Genomic DNA, 17,479 nt, shown 5'->3' with positions numbered 1-17,479 from the left:
TGCACCTAGAAAGGGTGGAATGCAGGGAAGTCAGCCCAGAATGCACTCCCCTTTGCCCTCTACAGCTCTCAGAGCCGTGTGGAGAGTTGGTCTGGTAGCAATTCAAAGGGACCCAGAGCTCTGGCTGCCACCATTGTTGAAGTAGCAGCGGCGGCAGCTAGGAGCTCCATGCCTCTTTGAATTGCTGGGCCCCGGTGTAACTGCCCCCTTTGCCTTCCCAAACCTCCCCCTCCATTGTCAGGCCTGGACAGAGCTAACCACCAATTACTGATACATTTTTGTAAGTCCATCCAAATTATTTTGTGCTTATTTAAAATGCAATGGTGGTAAGACTTTCTCCACTTTTAGGTTAAATATCTTTGGAGTTAAGATTATCTGACATTTAAAAAGGCTAGCAGTTGGTCTCCTTTAATATTATGATTAGTTTAAGTAATTAAGAACTTACAATGCATTTGTCAAAGTTCCTTTTGACAGTCACCAAAACATTTCCAAGTGTTGTGCTGAGGAAGGAAGCTGGATCCACATTTTGTGCTGTCCATACGTGGTGACTCATCTTAACTAACATATAAAGGGAATTAAAGCTATCAATCTTGTCACCCAGAGCTATAAGGTTATTCAGTTCTGGCTCAATACAGCGAAATATTTTTATCATCATCTGTCGGATCATGTCTTTCCTGTTAAAAGAAATAAAAATAAAAACATTGAGAGTTTACTGGGCTACATTTTCTTTCATCTACATTTTAAGAAAAATGTATGGATATTTAGCAGTCTCCTTTCTACTTAATTAGTATGCAGGTTTTCAGGGGATGGAGCTAAAAGAAGAACGAAATAATTTTTGCCAGCTCTTAACAGAACATTTCCAAGGCCAAAAAAATACAGTTTAACTACATTTTAAAATGTTTTTCTTTACCTATCCTACTAGAACCAAGAAAGTCTATTTGATTTCCAAGAGTCTTCCACATGCCTAAAGTTCAAACTTCTAGGTATATTTACAAAACTAACAAAGGAATGGGCTTCTTTATAAATTTTGTTACCGACAGTTTATTGATTTCTTATTACACTGTTTTATATCATACCCAAACTGACACATTTAACTCCAATACATTTAAAATTAAGTATAATATATACAAGTTAACTATTCAAAATTTACTGAAAATGTAGATATCATTAATTTTAACTTCAGGAAACGGCAATAAAATTAATTGACAATTCATCACTATGTAAAAGAACAAATTAGAGATGTATACTTCATTAGAGAAAAATAAATCTCTGGCCTCAAGACTCAACAATGGTGAAACATCACATACTCAGATGATATAGCTTGTGGAACAGCAGAATTATGAGACCGGGATAAAATTCCTCCATCCATTTCCTCTGCTTCATTCTGCAAGAATTATGCAGGTATTTTACATAAATACAAAACTTAAAAGCAAGTAGTTAATTACATGATATCCCTATCAAATTAAAATTTTGTTTTCGACTGGTAAATTATCAATAGCAGTCATTATTTGAAGATGATATTTACAATAGACACACAGATACACATTCTGTTTCAAGACAACTGGGCGCACTCTTGGCATAACATTCTGACACATTACACTACACCTTATCAGGTGGTAAATAGAACGTGCTCCACGACCCTCCCTTCTACTCAGAGTTGTTTATTAACTCGGGTGTAGACAAGGAACTGAAGGGGGAGGTGGCTGCCTCGCGAGGCACCAAGCTTTCAGTGGCACGAGGTGCCTCCTGCGCGTGTGTAGTCCAACTGCCATCTGCTAAGAAAAGCTCCAAACTGCAGCTCCAGGGACCACCTGTCACCAACAGAGGAGCACCCATTTGGGGGGGGGGGAGCACGGAGGACACCTCGAAGAACAGTCATTACTGCACAAAGTGAGTAACTTCCTTATAAAAAAAACCAACATTTCCTATTAAAGATTTTGTCACAGTTGTAAGCTCTTCAAAACAGTGTCCCACGGTATGATATTCTGCTGATCGTTTTTGCCATGCCTTACCAACTGTTAGCATTCATAAACTAATAAAAAACACCTTATAATAAATTATATCAAATGCTACTGAGAGTACAGCATGGATATTTGATCTTTAAATATCCCCAGAAAAAGATCACCCACCAAAGCCACAAGTGTGCCATATCCAGATCTGTATTCAAACTGACATGATCAGTGGCAATAACTCACTTGAACTTATCTCAGCAATGCGTTGGCAAGAAATGGGAAGGTGGAAGATTAAGTATTGGGAATATTTGGCCAGATTCAAACAAGTATCCAGCTGGTGCTGATAACTACAGTCACACAGCAGTTTTTTTAACCAAAGCTCAAGAACTTACCAGCTGAAGGAAAGTACTGACAATCTCCACCTCAGGGCTTTCCAAGCATAGACTGTAGTACTTACCTAATATCAACACTATTGTAACATCATTACCATACCTCAGTTTTTGTATATCAACAAGCAACAACAGACTAAACTTTAAAACTATGGGTGAAATCCTGGCCCCATTAAGGCGGAGGCAAAACTACCAATGACTTCAACAGGGCCAGCATTTCATCCTTAACATCTGAGCAGTCTATTTACAGAAGAGGACTATTTAATCAGTCAGCTTGATTTTCTTGACAAAGTAACATGTTGTTTCTTCTTGATAAGGACTTATATCAAGACAGGAACAAGGACATCCTCAAGTAATCAGGTTAACTTTTATTCAAAGTAAGTCCCTTGACACCTATCATGACACTGTCCTCAAGGGCAGTTGCACATACAAATACATATTTAGTTTTCTATTCAGTTGTTCAGCTACCTGTTTGTATGCACAACTCCTCAAATGTGTATGAGCAATCATGGAAATAATACAATACAGGTTAATGTCACTCTCTAAACTTATTCTAGGTAATTTAGCTCAGCTGTAGAGATTAATCAAGCTCTGCTAGAAACCATTTTAGTTTGAACAGCTTAAAATGGTTACATGATCATTTCTTCATTTTAGATGCACTGGACCAATTTTGAGGATGGGAGTGCTGAGCTATGCAACCCACACCACCTTATTCCATCCAAGACCCTCACCATGCTGGACACATTGGAGTCAGTCGAGGGTGGCTGGGGAACCCTGGATTCTGGACTGACCCTGAGACAAGAGCTGGCATCTGGGACCTTGGTGTGGGGTTCAAAATCTAGGATGGATGCCACAGCATCCCCTGTACTCTAATTCTCACATCCATGCTTCATTTAGTAATGCAGTTTGCGTGTGTTTAGACAAATCTTCCTCACACAGCTAAAACATCTCTTGAAACGACTGCACTGTTTAAGTATAGTAATTTTCTTAAACACTTAAGAACTAGCATCTCATATGAAGGCTTAAGAAAACTTCAGATGTTTTGAAAGTCCAACCATTTTAGAAGATACAGGAAGAGAAAATATTTAAAGAGTGAAAAGAATCACATTCCTCTGAGAGGAAAAAAGAAAAATGTGTGATTACCAAAAGAATCTCACTAATAAGCATCATAAAATACCAGCAGTTGCAGAACTGTTTTCTGAAAATGTTCCTCAACTCACAATGCACTATGAAGGTTTACCTTTATTTCATACACATAGCTATAAAGGTTTTCTACATTCTAGGTTTCCCCCCTTTTATTTATAACCAATATTTCAAAAATGTTTCTTAGCACTTCAACAATATATTTAGAAAAAATTCAAAATAAAGGGGTCTAATTTACAAACTTGTCTTATTCCCCTGCTTAATTATAAAGTAAATTCAAGACTTCTCTTTACTATAATAATAGGGGAAATGGATTTGAGACATTCTGACAAAAATCCATAATGCACTCTTGACTTTTGATATTAACTTGCAAACTACAAAAAATCTGGAGATTATCATTCACACTTGAGAACCTGAATTTACAAACACATATGCATTTGAACAATTTTATTCATATGAACAGCTCCAATGATTAAATGGAAGTAAATGTGTATTTGTAGCAAATTAGGCCTTCATACTCACAATATTAGTTCAATGCCTAATGCAACAATTTTGTAGTTAAAGACCATTAATACATTATATATTATTTTAGCTAAATTTAGTCATACCATAATTGTTGCAGGCATGCTTTGATGCTGCTGTAGTTTGAAGAATTTGCTAATGAAGTCCTGTTCTGCCAGACAGAGGGGTTCCAGTTCGCTTAGAACTTGTTCAAAGATCTAAAGTAAACCAAAATAATTTGATTAAAAATACACACCTGACCAACTCTCTCAATGCACGGTAGCCAATTATAACTATATTCTTAGCTTTAATTCATTTTCTATTGTCTATGTGACTAAGAACCACTCACTGCCAACAAGCAAAGGGCTCACTCTTCTGTAACAACTCCTAACATGCCTAGACAATTGCACCTAGCACACTATATTCATAGTATATATCCATATCAAATATGTGAAGTCTTCAATTAAAGCTGGATTTGCACTTGTCACTAATATTGTGAAACATATGTGTAAATAGCAGGCAAAAAATGAGGACTAGGGCTACGATTGTGTCATGTAATCCTTGACTTCCAGAGATTTGAGACATTTTCTGCCTGGCACCGTCAGGGGACACAGCTCTCAGGTGCGTCTGACAGAAGGTCCCCAGTAGCTCCCAGCCTTGTTGGGCAGCCTAGGAACCCTCCCACAGCTCTAGCCGCTGAGAGCAACAAGGATCCCTCTGTAGCTCCAGCCACCAAGAGATAGAGGCAGCAGTATAGGGGCACAGTCAGTTCTTCAGGAGCCCGTGTGCACAGGAAGCTGGCTTTTAAGCAGACTCCCTGCACATGCTGCCTTTCATCTGCCCCTCTGCGCTGCTTCCTCTAATACAGAGGCCCTGGTTCCAGCTCTGGCACAGCCATGCATCCTTTCCGTTGCAGACAGTATGTTCAGGACAAGGGAGCAGAGCCTTCACAGCCATGAGTGTCCTGGCCTTTATCAGTACCAAAAAGGATCAGGTTAGAGGTCCCAGGGAGCCATACTGGGTGTCTCCGATATACACCCCTCCTCCAGCAGGGCCCTTACTTCTCCCGTCTAGTGTCCCCTGCCAGCTTTGGCCTGCACCAAGGGTCTAGCTACTTCCCCAAGTCCAGTGCTGCTGGCTGCAGAGCCCCCGGGTCGGAATTGTACAGGGGAGCCAACCTCCCAGACAAACCAGGTCAGGGGGGCTAGTACTGTGCAGCTGTCGGGTGGGTGCTGAAACCCTGAGACGCGCACAGGCTGAGTGGCCCTGAGCCTCTAGACCCCAAATGTTAACAGCCTCGGGAGGAACACTCGAGCCACTAGAAACATGCACCTGTCCCTTGACCCTCAGATACCTCTAATCCCATGCATGTGTCAGGGACTGGGCTATTTCCAAGCCTGGCAGGGCAGAGGCATGGTCTCTTCGTGGACATGGAAGAGCAGTTTGCTGCGCAGCAGGAAGACTGTGCGGAGCCCAGCACGGCAGCCTTAAAGCAGCTGCAACCAGAGCAGCAGTGCTCAGCTGGCGGCTGGAAGGCAGCACAGGACTAGGTGGGGGGGCAGGGGAAGCTCTGGTGGAAGGGCTAATATTGGGGATTGGAGGGAGGCTCTGGGGGGTTGGGTGCAGTAAGGATCTTGAAACATGAGGCTGGCAATAGTGGAATCTGGTGGCGCTCTTAAGTGGTGGGGGGCTGGCACTGGAAGATACGGTGCAGGGGACTCTAGGGCCAGTAGCTGGCACTGGGGGGGTAGTAGAGAGGTGGGGGGCTCTAGGGATTAGGGCTAGCACTGGGGGACCGGCAAACCCATTCAAAAACTTTTGGAAGACAGGTAACATTCTATTTGAAAATAAATAAATATGCAAATAAAATTATTGGCAGACTGGCAACATTTGTGAATGGGTTTGCTGGTCCCTGGTTATCAAAAAAGTTGGAACCATTGAGATAACTGATTCTCTGCCTCATTTTTAGAAAGGTATTAAGTTCACAATGTATTTAGTTTTGCAAAACAATTTTGGTAAAAAAAACTGTCCTCTATCCATTGAAAAATTGTCTCTATATACTGGTTTATATTTTTAGATCTATCTTTACAAGAAATAAAGCCAGAGACTGACTTTGTTTAAATCACAGCTGGGGATTCCACTAATCGTTTGGTGCCATAGTTCGAGGCAGACAAAACTGATGTGCCAGTGATGTTTAAAGGGTTAACTTTAGAAATTGGTATTTAAATTATTCGTTGATCTTGTGAACACTTCTAATCACAGGCTTCCTGAATTATGATACCTATGTAAGAGGTCACTTCATATTTGGTAGAAAAGAAAATACATATATGTTCATCCCAGACTTATCAATTTTTTTTGGTCAAGATTCCTTTGCTTAGGATCTTTTGAGGGGGAGGGGTGACAAAACTGGGTTTATAATGAAAATAACCACACCCTTAACAATGCTTAAAGTTAGTCTCAACATAATTAATTCTGTTACAAAGTCCTGAGCAGATACATAATGAATATCAAATTTAAGTTCTGACATGTATTCATTCTAAAATAATTTAAAGCATATTATCTGTGGATTCCCATGCTCTATTGAAAATTTTCAGACAGTAAATAAGTGTAGATTCATGACAAAGTTAAAGTTTAGAAGGAATATTATATTAAATATTTTTGTTTTACCTTATCAAATTTCGTTCTATCAGCCACATCAAGGTCAGAGGCAGACATGTTTCCCATATCCAACAGTGAGGATGACTGAGACCTGCGATTTCCTGAACTTTGAACAGAAAGCTTATTTAGGCTAGAAGTTGACCCAGTCAATTTTCCAGAACTTCCATGAAGACCTATGAAATAACAAAACTATAAATGACGACGACCTAGGTGTTATACATTTGAAAAGAGCAATGCAGATATAGCCAAAACATCACTTTTAGTATTATAGAGATTGTAAATATTCTTTCTAATCAACAGTTTGTGCCTAACCTGTAAGTTGTTTTATTGTATACACATGTTTCTTCATTACAAGGCTATCTGGAATATTTAAATGTTTTTTCAGAGTTCATTACAATGCAGTTGTTACCTTAATCTACATATGAAAACCGACATCAGCAATTACATTAAGCATCTCATACCTGGGGCCAACATATATAAAAAATAGACTGCGTTAGATACTCTCCTTTCTGAAAGGAAAGCTAAATGGGAAAACTCCAGCTGTGATGCTTTAAGAGCATCTTCCAGTAGCACACAGAGAAAAGAGAGACACTGGGGAATTAATTCTGAAAGGAAAATATGAAAGCAAACTCTTGAGTATCTAAAGATACTCTCCACATTTTTTGGATTTGCTTTTTCCTATAGATATCACTCCTTTGATGACAGCTGGGAATGAAGTAGGATGGTGGTAGACAGGGGAGCACTTGCTATGATGAGACTCCCTCAGTACAAAACAAAGTTAAGAAAAACCATCTCCTATATTCAAACTGTATGTAAAACTGCTGTGGTGAATCTTCATGAGTCTCAACAACAGAGAAACTAATTAACAACGTTCATCCTGTATGCTCCATCAGATAAAATGAACAACTACATTCAACATCATTGGGATGTATTTTGCTTACAAATACTTATTTCCACAATGAGCAGTCAGCTTTAGGGTTTATGGGTTTTCCCATTATATGTAAATACATCAACAAAGACACACATGCATTGACAGTACCTACTAATACACTAGTCATACTCACTCTCAGTTTCCTGTTTGACAGCACTTTCTTTTCGAGGCAGTGTAGCTGGCATGGATTAGGTTGCAAGCATCAAAGACAAAGACAAGTTAAAAATGCAGTTTGCACAAACCATGCACAAGATGCAAGTTAAGCACTAGCTGGAAAGAAACATGCAGAGAACTATAAGCAGCAAGTATCTACAGTTGCAAACACACTTAGTTGGGGAGGTACTGTTCTAGAAATTCAGTATCTAGCTACATGGAAAACACAGTTATGTTTAAAAATATTAAACTTCCTATTTTTCTTAAAAGAAAATGTGTAAGAAAACCCTGAATTGTTAAACAGTTTTACATCAAATTCTCTTTAATATAGAAAGAGCCACCAAAATCCTGAGTCTTATTTGCAAAGATTGTTATTGGACAAGATTCACAGTTTATAGAAATATTGTGCAAATAAACTGTAAGTAATATTGATATCAAAGAGAAATACAAAAAACAGATTTTATCCTGTGTAGATTTGTACTAAATGGGGGCTAGCTACATCACCTTCCAGCTCTATAACAAAAAAAAAAAATCTTCTAAAACTGCAAAAGTCCTTTCCATAATAGTCTTTTCTCCTATAAGAACAGGAAGCCTATTGTATATGCTGTTGTTGACAATTCATTTTCACTATGAGCAATGTTTTTCATTCAGAGTGTATCAAGAATTTCCCAATTTGCACATACCAGTCTAAGAAAATCATCATTACCAACAAAAACATTCACATAAAGATGTAAAGAATTTTTAAAAGATTTACCCCTGAATATCCTGGTTTCTGAAAAATAAAATAAGGCATGTCCTCAAGCAAAAAACTATAAGAAATGTAGAATACCATGACAGGCTAATATTTCCTCGTATTTGTGGTACACATTTAAAAGTCACCAGTGGAAAGCACTTGCGCACATGCTCTAGAAGCAAAATGTGGTATTATTCAACAATTCTTGGTGAGCATGGATTTTTAAAGCTACAACTGCAAAACCACCAAATAGTTACTTATCTGTAGAGTACCTGTTGCTCTTTGAGATGTAAGATGTGTTGTGCACATGCATTCCACTCTAGGTGAATATGCACCCTCTCCACTCAAGTTCAAGACTTCTGCCATTCTTACCATTTAGATGCACATGTGCTCCTGCTCACCTCATGCTCACAGGTGATGGCACAGAATAGGCATATGCCTCCTGCATTCCTCTCCACTGCTTCACACTGCTTTAAGTAAAATCCAAAGCAGCAGGGAAGATGGGAAGGCTGTGGAATATATATGTGCACAACATACCTCCAAGAAAGAGAGATACTGTACAGGTAAGTAACCTTTTTTCCTCCTTTGAGCAATTGACACATACATTCCACTGGATGACTCCTCCTCAGACATCCCCTAACAGATAGGACATAGGGACTGACTTGCAAAGTTGGCATCATCTCAAGGGGTGTGAATCATGGTGTAATGAGTGGGAAAAATATGAACCAAAAACCACCTTGCTGCCCTGCACACAGCAATGACTGGAACACTGCTCAGGAATGGTGATGTGGTGGACTGAGACCTAGTGGAGTGAGATGATATTCTCAATAGAGGAAATGCTTCATAATCAGAAATCCAGGAAGAGAATTAATATAATGCAAAAATAGAAGCCAGGTCAACTCTCAGAACTATTTGAAAGATCAGCACACTGACTAAAGCCTCATATGTAGAGTTACATATTTGCAGGAAGCCCTATGGCTGAAGCGCTTAAGACAAGCATGCACTAATGTTTTTGGATTAGACTTGAAGTTTTTGGAAAGAAGGCTAGAGACTGATACTTCTTGTTTGGAAGATAAGCCATGACAGTCCCAGCACTGAAGTGGATTCCTATGAATGTTATGGATTTGAGCTGGTTATAATTGTGATTTGTCCACATTTAGTTTCAGACCTAAGCAGGAGAACACTCGTCTAATGACAAGGATGCTATTATGGGCCTGGTCGCTTGATGTCACACGAATCAGCCAATCATCTGGGTAAGGGAATATTTGACTATCGAAATGAAGAAGGTGTACTGCTACCACCAATATGGATTTGGTGAAGATGCTCAGGGCTCAAAACAGATTAACGAGAAACACCATGTACTGATAACCCTTTGTGCCTACTACAGACTGAAGGAACTTCCTGTAGCAGGGACAAATTACCAGTGAAACTATATGGGTACATCTAGACTACATGCCTCTGTGGCCAGAGGCATGTAGATTAGGCTACCAGACATAGGAAAATAAAGCGGCGATTTAAATAATCGCCGCTTCATTTAAATTTACATGGCTGCCGCGCTGAGCCGACAAACAGCTGATCAGCTGTTTGTCGGCTCAGCGCGATAGTCTGGACGCGCAGGTGTCGACATTAAAGGTATTTGTTGACCACCCAGGTAAACCTCATTCCAGGAGGCATACCTGGGTGGTCGACAAATACCTTTGATGTCGACACCCCCGCGTCCAGACTATTGCGCTGAGCCGACAAACAGCTGATTAGCTGTTAGTCGGCTCAGCGTGGCAGCCATGTAAATTTAAATGAAGTGGCGATTATTTAAATCGCCGCTTCATTTTCCTATGTCTGGTAGCCTAATCTACATGCCTCTGGCCAGAGAGGCATGTAGTCTAGACGTACCCTATGTCTTGTCTCTATGAAAGAGATAAAAGTGGGGAAGATCATTCTAAACTTTACATTCTTGATTAAATAGTTCTGCATCTGAAATATTTCTGGAGGCCACCAAATTTCTTTGGGACTAGAAAGACAGTCCCTTTTATGCCCTCTCCTGACAGCACACAGAGAGCAGGAGCCTGTGTGCCACCTAATAATTCTGCTGGCAACCATCTCGGACTCAAATGCACTGAAAACACATACATCTACTGTGCAATGTATATGCATACAATCCCTCAAAGAGCCAACTCAGAGTGGAGCAGGCAAACTGATCTTATTCTAAGACAACAGGTATTTACTCTCAGTGCTCTAGACATAGATGTGCAAATGCTCTTTAACCCCACATTCTCAACTAGATACCAACACAGTTTTAGGATGTTAGAATCAAATTTAATTCCATCTTAAAGATAATGCAGATAAAAATTAACCACACCGCTATGAATTTTGATCTTGGTTTCTTCATAGATGCCCTGATATTCAACCTCAAACTGGTGCTGCACAGAACAAAAAAAAAATATAACCAAGGACCAACCTTGGATACAGGGCTGCTGTGGCAATATTATCCGATAGGTAGCGCATACTGTGGTCACATTGTACATTAGATATTAGCATTAGAAAAACCATATTCAAAAGAGATTTGTTGTCGAATTGGAGGGAAGGCCTATCTAGGAGGGACTGAAAGGAGTCAGTTCTGGGTCTGGGACTATTCAATATGTTTATTAATGATTAGGATAATGGAGTGGAAAGTATGCTTAGAAAATCTGAACACAACATCAGGTGAGTAGCAAGCACTTTGGAGGGCAGGCTGAAAAATCAATATGACCTTGACAAATAGAAGAATTGGTCTGAATTCAATAAGATGTAATTTAATAAAAGACAAGTGCACACATACTTAATTTAGAAAAGAAAAAATCAAATGCACAACTACAGAATCAGTCTAGATGGTAGTACTTCTGAAAGACCAGGGGATTATGGTGAACTACAAACTGAATAGGATTCATCAATATGATTAAATTGCAAAAAAGGCTAATATTCTGGAGTGTTTCAAGACAGACACAGGAGGTAGCTGTCCTACTCGGCAGTAGGCATGTACGTGTTTACCCTTTCACATGATTAATCGATGAGCCTAGACTCAATCGGTTAACATTTATTGTTACACATAGGGCCCTCCTCCCCCACGCTGCTGCCTCAGATACAGATGCAGAAATGTGGGGGGGTAATTCCAGTGAAACCCTCCCCCCCACACACAAATTTATAATCACTGAAAATGTCAGCAGTTATGCATTTATTTAGGTAAATGTGTTTTAACATCCCTGCTATTAAGACCCCCACATCCAGCTCTGAACATCACACTTTAGAAAGGATGTGGACAAACTGGAGAGTCCAGAGTAGAGCAACAAAAATGATAAGTGTTAGAAAATCTGATCTATGATGAAAGATTGAAAAAAAGGTTATCTTTTGTCTTGAAAAAAGATAATTGATTTGGGGACCTGATAATTTTCCAACTAGGACTTTTATAATGAAAGAGGTTATCAGTTGTTCTCTATGTCCACTGAAGTTAGAATGGGCTAATTTAATTAGTAATAGGCTATTTAAAGGCACTGAAGGTAATAAGATTCTAGCTTCAGAGGAAGAAAAGTACATCCTGTTAAGGCAAGGAAGAATCTGCATTGCATTCCAAAAGTTTACTGCTCTTTTTTGCCATACTTTTGTCCAAAAAAGAGCCTTCTGTTAGTACAGAGGACCAAAAGAATTCTCCCAGCAGACGCTCTGTGTTTAAGATGCTCAAATTGAAGCTTCATTCGAAAAACTGCAAAGAAGGAAAAAGCAAGAAAACACCAATATAGCTCAGAGTAGCGGTATCTGATCTCCCACAAGTTACTATTATTGTTTCTCCATCTTCACTGAACAAACCTGTCCTTGGTCTTCCTCTTGCTTCTAATATACTTATAGAGCATCTTGTTAACCTCTATGCCTCTCACTAGATTTAGCTCATTTCGTGGTTTTCTAATCTTGCCCCTGCTTGGTGTTGCTTGGTTATATTCAACTTTTGTAATTTGATCTAGTTTCCACTTTTTATATAACTCCTTTTTGATTTTTAGATCATGCAAGACCTCTTGGTTAAGCCAAGGTGGTCTTTTGCAATACCTTCTATCTTTCCTATGCAATAGAAAGTTTGCTTTTGGGCCCTTAATAATGTCCCTTTAAAAAGCTGCCAACTCTCTTCAGTTGTTTTTCCTCTTAGTCTTGCTAACCATGGGATGTTACCTAGCAGTTCTCTGAGTTTATTAAAATCTGCCTTCCTGAAATCCATGGTTTCTATTTTGCTGTTTTTCCTTCTACCATTCTTTAGAATCATGAACTCTATTATTTCATGGTCACTTCCACCCAAGCTGCCTTTCAAATTTTCAACCAGTTCCTTCCTATTTGTTAAAATCAAATCAAGAACAGCTTCCCCTAAGCAGCTCTCTCAACCTTCTGAAATAAAAAATGGTCTCCAATGAATTCCAAGAATTTATTGAATAATCTGTGCCCTGTGGTGTTAGTTTCCCAACAAATGTCTGGATAATTTAATTGAAATCCCCCATCACCACCAAATCCCGCGCTTTGGACAGTTTTGTTAGTTGTTTAAAAAAAAAAGCCTCATCTACCTTTTCAGCCTATGTAGGCGGTCTATAGTAGACCTCTAGCATGACATCACTCTTATTTTTTACCCCTTTTAACCTAACCCAGAGACTCTCAACAAGTCTGTCTTCTATGTCCATCTCCACCTCAGTCCAAGTGTATACATTTTTAATATATAAGGCAACACCTCCTCCCTTTTTTCCCCTGCCTAGCCTTCCTGAGCAAGTTGTACCCTTCTATACCAATATTTCAATTGTGTATTATCCACCAAGTCTGTGTGATACCAACTGTGTGATAGTTGTGTTTATTTATTAGCACTTCAAGTTCTCCCTGCTTATTCCCCGTACTTTTTGCATTTGTATATAGGCATCTAAGATACTGATTTGATTTTGCTCCCCAGTTCTGCCTTGTCTCTCCTTTATCTCTGCTATTATAGTCCAGGTTCCCTCCCATTTCTGAGCCATCTTCCAGGCCTCCAAGTTTTTCACTTACCTGTGGGCTCTGGTCACCTGCCCCGAAAAACCCAGTTTAAAGCCCTTCTCACTAGGTTAGCCAGTCTGCATCCAAATACGGTCTTCCCCATCCACAAAAGGTGAACCCCACCCTTGCTTAACAGTCCTTCTTGGAACAGCATCCCGTGGTCAAAGAAGCCAAAGCTCTCTTGGTAACACCATCTTCACAGCTCGGCATTTACCTCCAGGATGCACCTGTCTCTGCCTAGGGCTCTACTTTTGACAGGAAGGGCTGAAGAGAACACCACCTGCGTTCCAAACTCCTTCTCCCGTACTCCCAGAGCTCTGTAGTCACTCTTGATCCGCTCAAGGTCACAGCCTGCAGTATCATTAATACCCACATAGATAAGTAGCATGGGGTAGTACTCAGAGGTAGAGATGTAAAATTGCAGTTAACTGACTAGTCGAATAGTCACTGGAAATTCCAGTCGATAGGCACTTGTACATTTCAAAGGAGAAATACGGAACTCTGTGTGCAGCCCGGGGACAGTGGGAAGTCCCACTGATTTCAGGCTGCACGTGGGTGCCTACTTTGCAATGTACAAGAGTCCCCAGTGGGGGCTCTTGTGCATTTCAAAGCCACAGAGCTCTCATGGAGCCTGGGGTCAGCAGGCACTCAGAGTCCACTGTTGACCCCGGGCTGCATGCCGCACAGAGCCTGGAGTCAGCTGAGGGCTCCCCAGCTGATCCCAGTTCTGCTGGGGATTACCCAGCTGCCCCTTGGCTCCACAGCGCTGCCCCTCTGAATGCGGCTTCAGTGTTTCAAAGCCGCAGCCACGGCACAGCTGAGCCGGGGATCGGCTGTGTGGCAACTGCCCCTTTGAAACATCGCCTTGGAGTTTTAAAGTGGCAGCGCCACAGAGCTGATCCCTGGCTTAGCTGTGCGGCGCTGCCGCTTTGAAGTGCCACTTCTTCCCCCAGTTTGCTGCCTCTGATAGAGACAGAAAGGATGGGGGGGAAGGGTCGACTAGTTGACTGACTATCTGATAAGGAATTACCTTATCAGATAAGCAAATGCTCATCTCCCATATCCAGAAAGACAGAATTTCTATTTTGAGTTGTAATCTACTTTGCACTGCCGGTTTTCACTTATTACCACTTAAAGCCTACTGCTTGTACTTAATAAAAATCACTTTGTTTTCTATAACCCAGTGTAAATAATTATTAACTGGGGGAGCAATTGGTGTGTACATCTGCCTTTCGCTATTAAAGGAGACTTACCTAAATAATTCTTTGGGGGTTCTGATTCCATTTGGGAAGTGGTATCCCAGGAAGCTGGGCCCTAAACTACACTTTCCTTAGACCTGAAGAGATTCAGTGTCTGTACTGCTTCTCAGCGGGGGCAGGGGGGAAGCCAGTGATCTTAGCTCAGTGCCTTGGTTGTGGGAGACCAAGGAGCTGGCCCAGAAGGACCAAGCGGTGAGAAGCCCCAGAAAGCAGAAAGGCAAGGCATCCCAAGAGGTCTTCTGTGACCTCACCGATTCACTCACGCCATCTCCACAGTGGGAAGCGGACACTCCAATCTCGGGGGGGTAGGGAGGCGGGAGGAGTGAAAAGGGTGGGACTGGAATGGCAGGGCAGGCTCCCTGCTGAAATGGGAGGGTCAAGCCCTGAGCCCACAGCTCACTTGCAAGATATTGGCCCACAGAGCACACTTTGGCTATGTCTACACTGCAATGCTATTCGGGATACCAGAGTATCCTGAATTAGCTATCCTGCATCTTTGCAGCAAGCCTGTTACTTCAGGCTTGCTATTTTGATGTCCCTGTAAACCTTATTCTATGAGGAGTAAGGGACATTTTGGAATAGCACTTTATTTCTAAATTTGGCGCTGTGCAGACAGTATCAAATGACTAAATAAACTATTTTGAAATAGCATCAAAGTAAGATAAACAATTTGCATAGCTCAGATTGTGTATCTTATTTCAAATTACAGTGCAGTTAGCTGCACCCTTTGAGAACCACTGGTTTACACCAATAAGAATCTTAAAAGAAATTCTCTTACATCTTTTTTAATTCATATATGAATAACCCTTTTTCCTCCAAAACAAAGATCTGTTGTCCACAATTCACAAGAAGTTAACAACATAATTACTATGGGTAATATTTCTTCACAAAATGGATTACAAGGGGATAGTAAAAAAAAAATTGAAGATATAGGATTAGTTTAAGAGGGAGTCTTATTTATCCATTCATTCTACAAACAAGTGACCAACAGCGTAACTCAACATTTCAAGATTCAGGATTCCTGCTGCCCCAAGTTTCTCTGAAACCTCTAGGGAACTATTTGTGCTACATTTCTATCATCTGCTATGGCATAGTTAGACATATTAATAAACAGATCATCTGGAACAGTGCATCAGAGATTTAGCTCATTATATTAAACAGGCAAAGTAGAATTAATTGCATTCTTCCATTTTGGTTGCAAAATGATGGATGATTTAAGGTCATAAAGCTATACCAAACATCAAAACAATACATCTTACATACAAAGCCAACTAACCTGTCACATGTTTTTCCCTCATTATTTGCTACTATATAGTAATGTTATTTGGGGCACAGTTCCCTTTCAGACCCATTCATGAATTCCTTTTCCCAAAAGGAGATACATGCACTCAAAAGGAGAAGTCTAAATTCAATTTCCCACCTCAGATGTATGTACATAGTTGCCTTTTCTAAAGTCATATATGTACATCCCCATGAGCAGAATTAGTGTTTAAGTTAGCTTCTTCAAAATCTCTTGTAAATATTTATGGAAATACAAATCTTAGTAACACAAGTAACACTAAAAACACTCCCCAAATAAAAGGTGGAAAAAAAATTACCCAAAGAAAATTGTTTCAATGTTAAAAACCCACTAAACGAAGTTTTTAAAAAATAAATATGTTGTCAGATCTCAAACAGTGTCTGCCCTAACACTGAGATACAGTGTCATGCCTCATTCTTCAAGTAATCTCATTTAACTGCCTCTGAATTTAATATAAGTGTCAAAAAGAGGGCTTTTCTAGTGTACCTAATACATTTTTGATGATCTTATATTTGATCTGTGACTTTCACCTTATCTGCCAAATATTGCATCTGTCCAGTTCAAGCACAAAATAGTCTTTTACAAAGTTGGCTCTGGATGATTTGTCAAAAAACTGTATTAAAATACAAATTAAAAAAAACTGAAGCAAAAGTATGTCTATTGGAAACTTACCAAACTTCTTTCCTTCTTTGGCTGTGCCCGTCATCTTATTCTTAGCAACCTCAAAGAAATCTTTTATTTCTCTTTCATATAGTCGTGATAAATAATCCATGTAATTCTTAAGTGAAAAACAAAAACAGTTTAGCACACATACTATGATATGAACAAACACAATAGCCCAGAATTATAGATACAACCTGAAAATAAAAACGAACAAGCTAAAGCTCTTGGTGCCTAAAGATTTGGACTATATAAAACCTTACAGGTCTATGCTACCAACAGAGGCTACAAAGAAACAAATCCACTGGGGCATGCTGTAATCTCCCAGCCCCAGGGGAAGTATAAGTGACCAGACACCCAACTGTTATTGGGGATGGCCAAAATGGCAGAGGAACATAGCTTAACTCATCCTCTTTAGTCTCTGCTACTGGGTTCTTACCAACCCTCTAGCAACAAATAAAAAGGTGTACTCCAAGCAAAACCCCTGAAATCATGCCCTCTCACAGGATGAATCCTTGTTGAGAAACAGAAGGCCAAGACAGCTCAAGGTTAAAAATTCCACTTCCCTGTCATGAGATACAATAAAGATGCATACTACAATTAAAGGACCAATATAATTGTAACTGACAGAAGAAACTTGCTTTAATTTTAGCTTGCACTGTTGCTAAGAAAGTTTAAGTTCCAAAATATAAGAAACTGGTCACAAGTGAAGTATAAATTATTTAACTGTCTGATTGCTTGACTGAAATCTCTTAGCACCACAAATGGAAGT

At 40.0% G+C, this 17,479-nt stretch overlaps 1 protein-coding gene across 4 annotated transcripts in view; it reads right to left on the bottom strand.

Annotated features, from left to right (window-relative positions):
• The window catches only part of EXOC1 (exocyst complex component 1), a 52,410-nt gene that overhangs the window by 7,312 nt on the left and 27,619 nt on the right, over positions 1-17,479 (bottom strand). For 2 of the 4 annotated variants that reach the window (XM_075930391.2, XM_075930393.2), the window contains 6 exons: positions 16,720-16,825; positions 7,708-7,752; positions 6,653-6,816; positions 4,093-4,203; positions 1,308-1,384; positions 446-674 (listed from right to left, as the gene is read on the bottom strand). In XM_075930391.2, the coding sequence (XP_075786506.1) occupies positions 446-674; positions 1,308-1,384; positions 4,093-4,203; positions 6,653-6,816; positions 7,708-7,752; positions 16,720-16,825 (732 nt within the window). The remainder of the gene's footprint in view (positions 1-445; positions 675-1,307; positions 1,385-4,092; positions 4,204-6,652; positions 6,817-7,707; positions 7,753-16,719; positions 16,826-17,479) is intronic. The other 2 variants (XM_075930392.2, XM_075930394.2) reach the window with 1 other exon arrangement.

Source organism: Pelodiscus sinensis, chromosome 4 (assembly GCF_052426305.1).
Source record: "Pelodiscus sinensis isolate ZL-2025 chromosome 4, ASM5242630v1, whole genome shotgun sequence".
Classification (NCBI taxonomy): domain Eukaryota; kingdom Metazoa; phylum Chordata; order Testudines; family Trionychidae; genus Pelodiscus; species Pelodiscus sinensis.
The sequence above is the reverse complement of the archived record's forward strand: the minus strand, read 5'-3'. Positions and strand labels throughout refer to the sequence as shown.